This window comes from Zingiber officinale, chromosome 1B, assembly GCF_018446385.1.
Source record: "Zingiber officinale cultivar Zhangliang chromosome 1B, Zo_v1.1, whole genome shotgun sequence".
Taxonomy (NCBI): domain Eukaryota; kingdom Viridiplantae; phylum Streptophyta; class Magnoliopsida; order Zingiberales; family Zingiberaceae; genus Zingiber; species Zingiber officinale.
Window position 1 is genome coordinate 44,781,467 of NC_055986.1, and position 10,299 is coordinate 44,791,765.

The 10,299-nt window shown below is 38.5% G+C and overlaps 1 protein-coding gene across 1 annotated transcript; it reads right to left on the minus strand.

Moving 5' to 3' along the window:
- Nucleotides 1–757: 757 nt before the first annotated feature.
- On the minus strand, nucleotides 758–2,329 carry LOC122056167 (phosphoenolpyruvate carboxylase kinase 2-like). Its single transcript, XM_042617988.1, has 2 exons — nucleotides 1,494–2,329; nucleotides 758–1,137 (listed from the first exon to the last, which is right to left on the minus strand). Exons 1-2 carry the CDS (start codon nucleotides 2,296–2,298, stop codon nucleotides 1,028–1,030), a joined length of 915 nt encoding a protein of 304 aa, XP_042473922.1. The 5' UTR covers nucleotides 2,299–2,329; the 3' UTR covers nucleotides 758–1,027.
- Between the last annotated feature and the right edge of the window lie 7,970 nt (nucleotides 2,330–10,299).

Sequence of the window (10,299 nt, forward strand, 5' to 3'; positions counted from 1 at the left end):
ATATATATATATATATGCATATAGAGAGAGAGAATGTGTCATTTAAAAAATTTTAAATCTGAGACGCAACTTTTGTAAAAAAAAAAAAAAAAACCAATTGCGACCTAATAAGTCACGATTTGAATTCAAGAGTATTTGAACCAAAACTCGATTTTCTATTATTCATATTCAGTTATTCATTAATAAAGTACCGAGAGAATGAAAAATATCAACGAGTAAATCTAAACTGAATTTTCATGGGGAAACACGAAAACGAAAGAGGTTCTCAAAATTAGAAGCTTCCTTGCTTCTCCAACAAAATGCATAAATATCAGATACTCGTCGTCGGTCCACCTCAATAGTCTATTAAATGACGCGGCCTTCACTCTTCATGCGGGCGACTATTGGTGACGATCACATTCTCCACTTATCAGGCGCCCATTAAACAAAGGAAATCCGCCCGTCTCTTTCCGTCCATAAGGGTATCCATCCCGTTAAATATGCCATACCTTTCCGAGTGCCAATGGAAACAAAACTGAATAATATCACCGTGCTTGCTTCCAATCCAAGTAATCAAAAGGCAAAAGGCCCATCCAAAACGCCGTCATCAGAGATTGCATCCCCGGCAGATAAGAGAATAACAGGCGCTCGAGCTATCACAGTTCGTGAGGAAAGTAAATAAACTCTGGGATATGCCAATATCCAAATTCTTTTTCAAAGAAGGAAAATTCAAAGCAGTTTTCACAAGCCAAAGATAAAAGAAAAAAAAAAACAGAGATGAAAAACCTCGATTCTCTTCCGCTTTATACACGCAACAAACCTTCAAGATACAGTACGAAAAAAAAAACAAAAGCGGTAATCGCAGAACAGAACATCCAAAGCAGAGCACAGAAGGGATGTCCTGAAGATTTACATGTTTACGCACAGGCTAATGGAGACTATGTCCCTCGTCTCCATGTCTCTCTATCTATCTATCTATCTCTCAAGCGCACCTCGAGCGCTCAGGGTGCTCAGTAGTTAGCTCATACGGTGTATTTAATGGCCAAAGCTATGTGCATAGGCCTAGAAGGGAGCCTTCGCGTCTTCCCATGGAGAGGGAAGGATCACGCCTTAGTTCGTCCACTGGGCTCATCCCTCCGCTCGTGATCCAGGGATGCCCTGCAACAGGATTAAGCAAGCGCGTTAGGGAGAGGATCAAAAAGGCAAGTTTTTACCCTAATTTTAATAGACCATCAGATAAATAGCAGCCAAGAGAGAAACATTGCGGGTTTGTTTCAACTCAGATGAAATAAATCTGTACTAGAGGCGTTTTTGTTTGAGAAATTGCACAGAAAACGATTAAACAATGATTTGGAGAGAGAGCAATAGTTTCCTTGATGAAATATAGAGAAATCGGCGAGGTTGAGAGAAACAAAGGCCAAGAGATCGAGAAATCTTAATCTAAGAAACCGTAAAAAATCAACCTGGGTAAAGGAAGAGAACGGAAGAAGGAAAAAAGTTCGAATGGTACTAACTCAGGACTTGGTCGGCGGAGAACCTTCTTGAGACGTCCTTGCAGAGCATCCGGCGGAGAAGGTCTTTGGCCGCTGGGGACACCGAGCCAAAGATTCTCGGTGGAAACCTCAAATTGGCCCTCACCACGGCCTCAAAGGTCTCAGCCGCTGTGTCCCCATAGAAGGGCGGTACCCCTCCGGCAAGCATCATGTACATCACCACACCTATGCTCCAAACATCAACCTTCTCTCCGTACTCCCTCCCGCTCACCACCTCCGGCGCAACGTACCACGGCGTCCCCACAATCCCCCTCATAGGAACCCAGTCCCCGTCGGCGTCCACGAAGCACTCCGCCGACCCGAAGTCAGCCAGCTTGAGTCGTCCCGCCGCGTCGAATAGCACGTTATCCGGCTTGACGTCGCGGTGCGACACCCCCCTCCTGTGGCACTCTGCCACGGCCTCCGCAAGCGGAGCCACAACCGCCGCAGCTTCCGGCTCAGGAAGCGGCGCCCCTCCTCGGGCGGCGATGCGGTCGCAAAGATCGGGCGCGTCGAGGAGATCAAGAACAAGATGCGCCCACACCTCGTCCTCATAGGTGGCGTGGATCTGGACCGCGTAGGGGTTACCAGTGGCCGCCAGGAGGTGGAGCCTCCCCTCCCGCTCGGCGCACGCCCGATCTAGGTCGTCAGCGAGGAGACGCTTATCGATCGATTTGACGGCAAACTCTTCCCCGGTCTCCGCGGATCTACACCGCCGCACCACTCCGAACCGCCCTCGGCCGATCTCCGCCCCGATCTCGTACCCCCTCGCCAATGCTTCGCTCATATCTTCTTCTCCTACACAAAGCTCTCATTTCTCCGCCTCCATTTATAAACGGAAACGATTCCACTTCCCTCCGGGAATATTCCCATGTGCTTTTGACCACGCGTACGTTCGCAGGCATCTTTCTTTCAATCGGACGGCCGAGATCACCGAAAGACCGTACTGATTTAATACGAAGGGGCCTCCATAACCTTATATTCCCAAATCACCCCTGACTTTTCCCAAAACTACGGCTGTGAGTGTCGTATTCCAGATAACTTATCTTTTGAACGAAGTGGGGTTCTAGTTGATTCCGTTACCAAAGCTTGCGCTAATCCTTCGGGCACGCCCGTTTTATTAGTTGGAAGAAAGTCCTGGGCTCGAATCCGTGCATCCTCACCGTCCGATCCAGCACCACCCGCCGTACACGTGACATGACTCGATAATCGTGACGCGCGAAGAGTTCCTGTCCATCGGATGGCTTCCTGGAGCCTGAGTGCCCACCATCGGACGGTCGGATGAGGCCACGGTCAGAAGAAGGGAACGAGAGGCTACAATTTATAACGGCTTTTCGGGTTCGTTCCGGACGTCGGTCGTACGACACCGAAAAGAGAAACCGGTCGCGTTCCGAGCGGGTTCGGCAGCCGTGGGAGAGTCACGTGGGTGGGGCCAGTAACAGCTGTAATGTACTTATCGGTCCGTAGAACTGTTTTATTCGGTTCTAAACGCGGGCCAAGGATAACTTATCGTGAGCGTGATAAGCACTCTGCGACTGACTTGACCTAATGGCGTGGCCCTCGGGGCATAGAAAAGTAAATACGGGGCGCCGTCACTGTGGAATTATGCGGTTAAGGAAAGCGGGAATTTTCTTTCATACGCAAAGTGAGACCTTCTCGACTTAATTGAATGATTTTTTTTTGTTTTTTATCAAACTTTTAAAATTACCTTTTTTAAAAAATATATAATTAAATAAATTTGAAGAAATTAAATCGAAGAGAACATATGTTTTGGGTATATAGTTCATATTGGAAGTGCATACCATTAATGGCAAGTGTTCAAGTCATGTTAATGCCAATTAATTAGACTAGAAAATGAAATAGTCATCTTCCTAATTCTTTTAGGACGGTCCCTACTTTTTCAAAGAAAATAAATTACCAAGGATATTTATCTTAGCACAGTAAACTTTTGTATGAGACAAATTAGACATCGAAAAGTATTTTGTATTTATTCGAAATTAACTTTAAAATTTATTAGAATAATTATCAATGTAGATATCAAATGTGTCAATACGTGAGAGTCAATTAATGCTTTGGTATTGTTTTGTATAATAGTATTGGCCAACTTACGAAGGAAATAAATATGGATTTCAAGATTGAGAAGTTGGCAAGGCAAGGAGTGGCCAAGAAGAAAACAAGAGAAGGTTTATTTAGGTTATGTCATGACAAAATTTCGAGAAAAAAGTTGTACATGTGGAAATGTGAAAAATAAGTACCTTCATCTTTTATATTTTTCAAATCGTTTGATTGTAGCAACTTCTTCTTCTAGAAGTTAACATGTTTCATGTTAACTAATTTGAATAGTATGCTATATGTTTAATGATAAATATATCTTAATTAATAATATTGTTCTATGAATTTGAGCTCTTTCTTAGTGTCTTTATGTTTATGTCATATAAATAATTTGTGTTCCTTATGCGAATTAAAACAATTTTAGGCATGGAGTCAACCGTCTTCACTATCGAAAGGGATGTTACAGAAAATAACTAAGAGATCTTATCTCTTATAGGTGAAAAAGGCATACAAATCTACATCTTTAAACTCAAACCGACTTAGTTGTTGTGGACAGAGAAATATGACAGATAATAAATATGAGAGATAATGAATTCACAATTGAGAATGATGACAAGGTTAGCAAACTATTTATAATTGGTGAAACGATAGGATAAGTCTGCTTAGAATATAAAGAGTAATTAGGTATTGATAGTTCACTAAATTGAGCGTATAAAAAAATAAAATAAATAAATAAAAGAAGTACTTTACTTAGATTTTTCAATTTTTTTATAGTAATCAAAACACACGATGTGTTAACAATTGGATGACTTAAATAGAGAAGGAGGTAGATGTTAGTGCAAATGACCTATAGTTAAGTTTGATTAAATTGATCAAGTTAGAATTGATTTGAGTTGGGTTTCACTAAAAAAAAATAGGTCATTTGCGATGAATTTTTAAAAAAATGATCACAAAAATATTTGTGATAAACTTTGGGACGAATAATTTTTCGTCACGAATAAGTTGTCGTCAAACTCTCCGATGAAACTATATAAATTCGTCGTAAATTCTATAATGAATTTTATTTCCATCGTCAAATTCGTTGTAATTTTGTAATGGAGATAAAATTCATCACACAATTCAAAAACTCAAATATGTGATGAAATTATGTTTTCATCCTAGATTTGGTGATGAATTTCATTTTCATCATAGATTTGGAATGATAAGGATTCGTCACCAAATCTGCGACGAATACATTTTCGTCTCATATTTGGCAATGAATCCCATTTTCATCGTAAATTTGCAACAAAAATGGATTTGTCGTAAAATCTACGATGAATCCCATTTTCGTCCCAAATTTGCAACGAAAATGGATTTGTCAACAAATCTACGACGAATCCAGATTCGTTGCAAATCTACGACGAATCCCATTTTCACCACAGAATTACAACGAAAATGGATTCCTGGCCAAACACTACAAAAATGTTAATTTAACGATGAATTTTAGCAACAAAAATAATTCATCGTAGATCAACAACGACATTTGCGACAAAAACAATAATCGTCACTAATTAGCAACAATATTTGTGACAAAAACAAATTTGTTCTTAAATTAGCAACATAATCATTTTTTCACAAAATTTGTCACTAAGATTATATTTGTTGCAAAACTTGTCGTCAGTTGGCGACGAATTCAGGATTCATCGCCAAATTGGAGACGAATTCAAGATTTGTCGCTAATTTAAAGATTTTTCGGTCACTTTATGCCTAGGTTATAATCTCAAATTTTATGATGAATTCACCATTCGTCGCCAATGTTAGACGAAGTTGGGATTTGTTACAAATCGAGATGCTCAGGAAAGTTGCAGATTAATCCCTAATCCAATCAATTGCCCAATCAATTGGTAAGCATACCTTTTTGTGACGAATCATGTATTTATCTCAAAATTGGTGACGAATTCACGATTCATCGCCAAATTGACAACGAATTCATGATTCATCACTAAATTGGCAATAAATGCTCTATTCATTACTAATTTGGCAAAGAATCCATGATTCATCGTAAAATTTGAGATCCTGTCTGTGACAATGATGTTTAAATTTGGTGATAAATCCATGATTTATCACCAATTTAACTACAAGTCCAATATTTGTCACTAATTTGGCGACAAATCTAGTATTTGTCACCAAATTGACGATAAATCCAATATTCATCGCCAATATAGTGACAATCTTGAATTATCGCCAAATTGGCGATGAATTTTATAACGAATTGGAATTCATCACCAAAAAGCCTAATTTAAAAGCTTATACCAACCCTACCCAAATCTACCCAATCTCTCTCCCAACTCCCCCTGATTCTGTGATGGCGATGGCGACAACGATGATGATGGTGATGGTGATGGTGATGGTGACAACAATGGTGACAACGACGATGACTTTTGTGAGCTTAGAGAGGTGAGGTGGTATGCTTCCTCCACTCTCCTTTCCCCTCCCCACTCCTATGCGATGGCGACTTTCGTTGTGGCTAGTCGGCTTTGGCCGTAGCCGACCACTTTAGCTGGCCAGTTGCTGAGGCCTAGAATTTCTTTTGTGATGAATAAGTGTTGGATTAATCTGTATTGCAATTTTAGACATCTATTTCTTATGGTCAGGCTTGCATCGATTAATATCTTATTTATGTACATTTATATTTAATTATTGACTTCGTAATATTGTTTGTGCAAGTCTCATTTTGTTCACCTATTTTAGTTACTTTTTTATTCACCTATTGATTTGATCCATCCAATACTTTTTACATCAAGAAAATTATTAGGCAATTTAAATATTATAACTGATCTATCTTCATCTTTATCCTAAATTCAGCAACTATATTTTTAGTTTTAGTAAAAATGTATTGTATTAAATCTGTTAGATGAGGATATTATAGTTTATTTACCTTCATTTACCTTTTGTACAATTACTTGAAATCAAGTTTGTATCATTGTGTTTAAGATAGATATTTTTTTCTAGAATGTTTTGTATCATCTTGCTTCACTAGGAAATAAATTTTCACTATATGAATTGTGTGATGAAAACATAAAAAAAAATATAGAAAGAAAGGAGTTAGATGTATAAAAAGAATTTACCTGAATGTTAGGGTTTAATTGATGAGTTTAAAGTTAGGTTAAAATAATTTTTAAAATTTTCTTGTAGTAATGTTGAGTATATGGATGAAGATAAGATAAAGTGTCTATATAGAAAGTATCACAATGGTAATTTTTTATAGTATGACAAAGTTGGAGAACATCTTTGTAGATTTAGTTTAATCTTGGATTACTATAATTGGACATGTTATGGTGTCATATCTGATGAAGATTATGGATAAAACATACAAATTTCAAGCTCTAGTTGCCCTCTAATAGTTGAATAAATGTTTATTACGTATACATTGCTATTGGAGGAGGTAAAAATACTAGTGTTGATTAAACATATCTCCAATTTAGGAAGTGTTGAGTATTGCAGATTAACGATTGTGAGTTAGTTGTAACTATTAGTATCAGCTCTAAGAGACAATTATGAGATGATTGACAAAGGACATATTATATCATATTTTATTAGTAAAAGACAATGTTTATGATTATAATATTTACTTCAGATATATGTAATTAGTTGAATAAGTATAATAATATCCTAAGATAGTAGGTTGTACTCTACAACATATCAATTTGTTGAATTAATAGTGGGAGGTTATAAATATATATAGAATACTACTCTTAACTATTCATAGTCAAGTATTAATATACAAGGACAATATTAATGCATTGAGGCTAGTATATAGATCAATTGATGACTTAATCTTGCAAGTCATGATATAAGATATCAAGTTGACACATGGATATATATTAAAAAATATGTATTGAATAAATTTGCCATGAGAATGTTTCATAGATCATTATATGAGTGTCATAAATATTCTCATAGTGACTATTAGTATAAATAGTCCTTAGATCTAGAGTCATTACGTTTCCCTACACAAGGAATTGTGTACTTTGGTATCAATAAACGCTATTTATAATAAGGTAGATTATAAAGTCGATCATTAGATATCCAATAATTTATACTGAGGGATGTGAGTGATATAGATGAAATCTATCCCTTCCATATGACGGAAGTGATATCTGTGGGCCCCTTGATTAAGTAGGACTACTCAAATGCATGGTCATGTTCAAATAAGTTAATATGAGACATTGAACTCATTTGGTTAAGTGAATCTACTTGGAGATGAAGAAATATAAAGATTGATAAGAGGATGACACAGTCTATGCTTTATAGATCAATATAGGTGGAGGATAGAATGATTGAGTTATACAAGATAATAGACATAGACAGGTTAGGTCGGATCTCGATATTCTCGTCACTTGGGTAGCAATGATGTATTGCTAAATGTCACTCATTGTTTGTGTATCTAAAATGATTTTATAAATACTACCACCTTATGAGAACTTATTGGGTCACACATAAAGAGTATGCTGACTTGAAGATTGATTTATTTTAGTTTGACTAAAATTGTATGGGTTTGAGTCTTAATTCTAAAATTAATTTTGGACCTTTTTATGGCCCAACCTAACTATAGAGTTCACTAAGATAAACACTAATAGTCATCGGAGAAGATGAAGTTCATCGGAGAAGATGAAGAATTCATCGGAGAAGATGAAGAGTTCATCAAATAAGATGAAGAGTTAGTGTTTTCTCTTTTGATGTCACCTTAAATAGCCATAAAGAGGCCAAGAAGGTGAAGAGATATATGTGCCTCTTGGATTGCTATGGTATATATCATTTCTAGCAAGATGATAAGTGGTATGTGACAATCCATTCTTTCTCTTCCATTTTCATGTGTGAGGGGAGAGAGAGAGAGAGAGAGAGAGAGAGAGAGAGCTCCAATTTCCAAAGTTCTTAGAGAAGAACCGAGGGACTTGCTCTTGTCGATACCGTAGAGACAAGGACATTCTGATTGCGCTGAGATCTGTTGAAGCATCAATGCTGCCAGGATTAGTTAGTTCATACAACAAAGGTAACAATTCGATTAAGCGTGTATTCTTCATTCGCTTGGATCTTTGGAGGGATCCTCTTCCACTACGTATAGATGTTGTTTTTTATAACAAATCCCTATAGTAACAATCACACTAAATTATCTTTCACTGTAAAATTATTGAATGTCAAGATAGAGTATAATGTGTTGTAAAATTATTTTAATGATTTTGTTCAAGTTATTTGAGAGGCATTGTCATGTAATCACATATTGCCCAATAGGGATGACAACGAGTAGGATTTGATATCCTCCTTATCCATCCCCATTTATTATATCTATGCTCATACCCATCGGGTATTTAACTTTCATACTCATCCCTATACCCGTCAGAGGATCGGGAATCCATATCCTACCCATCATCCTATTACTCCCTACCATTCTTATTTTTTTTTTAAAAAAATATTTCAATGTACTTGTCTACTCTTCCTTATCTCATGCTACTTCGATTGGGTGAACATTTCTCGTGGAAAAGAAGATGAGATATATGTTGATGATTGGATACAGAGGCAAATTAAATATTTTTTTTCGAGGTGGAAAGTGGGCTAGAGTTTTTTCTTTCTCAATAAAAAATGAGGCTTATATTGTTGGTGCAATCAACCTCCAATGTTTTAATGATTGACAAATATGTTTAAGTATGTTTAAGTATAGAGCTTGATCTAAGGAAGTCCTAGTTGTAGGCTAGGCAAGGGAAGTCCTAGTTGGAGGCTAGGCAAGAGAAATCTCGGCATATCATGGAAGCCAGGTGGATAGGTCTAGAGGACCTGATCCCTGGATAGCCGAATACTGAGGCAAGGGAAATCTCGGTATATCGTGGAAGCCAGGTGGATAGGTTTGGAAGACCTGATCCTTGGGTAGCCGAATACTGAGTCTTGGTTAGTGAAGCTAGGTGGAGAAAACCCTAGGGGGAGATAACCTTAGGTAACGAGAAGTCTTGGAGGAGTGAACTCCAAGCAAGGTTGATCGGATGGTTTCTGGTCGACTGCGCGCGGTCGACCGGACCAGCGGATCTTGGTAAATCTAGGATTAGGCTTGTTGGTGCGGGAAGCATCTGATGATCGAACCTTAGTTTTGATAATGGCAAAGGGATTCAAAGTTAAGTTTAATTGTTATCTAATGAGTTTCACTGAGTGTTTCAGGAAAGTCCTAGCTGCGGTTAGGCAAGGGAAAACCCTAGGGGGTGGTAACCCTAGGTCATAGGGGGTGGTAACCCTATGCGGAAAGTCTTGGCGGGTCGAAGCTTCAGGCAAAAATCCTAGGGGGTGGTAACCCTAGGTTAAAATCCTGGTGTCGCGAACCGGGTAGAAGTCTGGAAGGGTCGAGGACCAGACGTCTAGCATGAAGACCGGAAGCAACGGACGCTGAGCAAAAGTCCAGTCAGTCTGGAGGACCAAACTGGCAAAAGGTAAATCTCCTGAGTGGAGTAGGTGAGGACGCATTCCCCGTAGAGGGAATAGTAGGCGTCGGGTCGACCTAGGGTTTCCGGTCGGAAACTCGAAGTCAGACTCGGACAGTCCCGAGACTGTTAAACTTTCACTTTTATACTATCACTTATGTGTTATGAGCTAACTTTGTGCTGCAGGGTATTTTTTGTGTTTAACATATCTTGTAGGGACCAAAGTACAAAATTGGCCTCGGATGAACAGTACTGAGGCGCCTCCATGGAGCTTAGAGGCGCCTCGGGTGCAA

Bases quoted from the DNA above. Each gene is read 5' to 3' on its own strand.
- LOC122056167 (XM_042617988.1), bottom strand. From the start codon at position 2,298: ATGAGCGAAGCATTGGCGAGGGGGTACGAGATCGGGGCGGAGATCGGC. The intron at 1,138-1,493 runs GTTAGTACCATT...ATCCTGTTGCAG, and splicing joins CTCCGCCGACCAAGTCCTGA to GGCATCCCTGGATCACGAGC.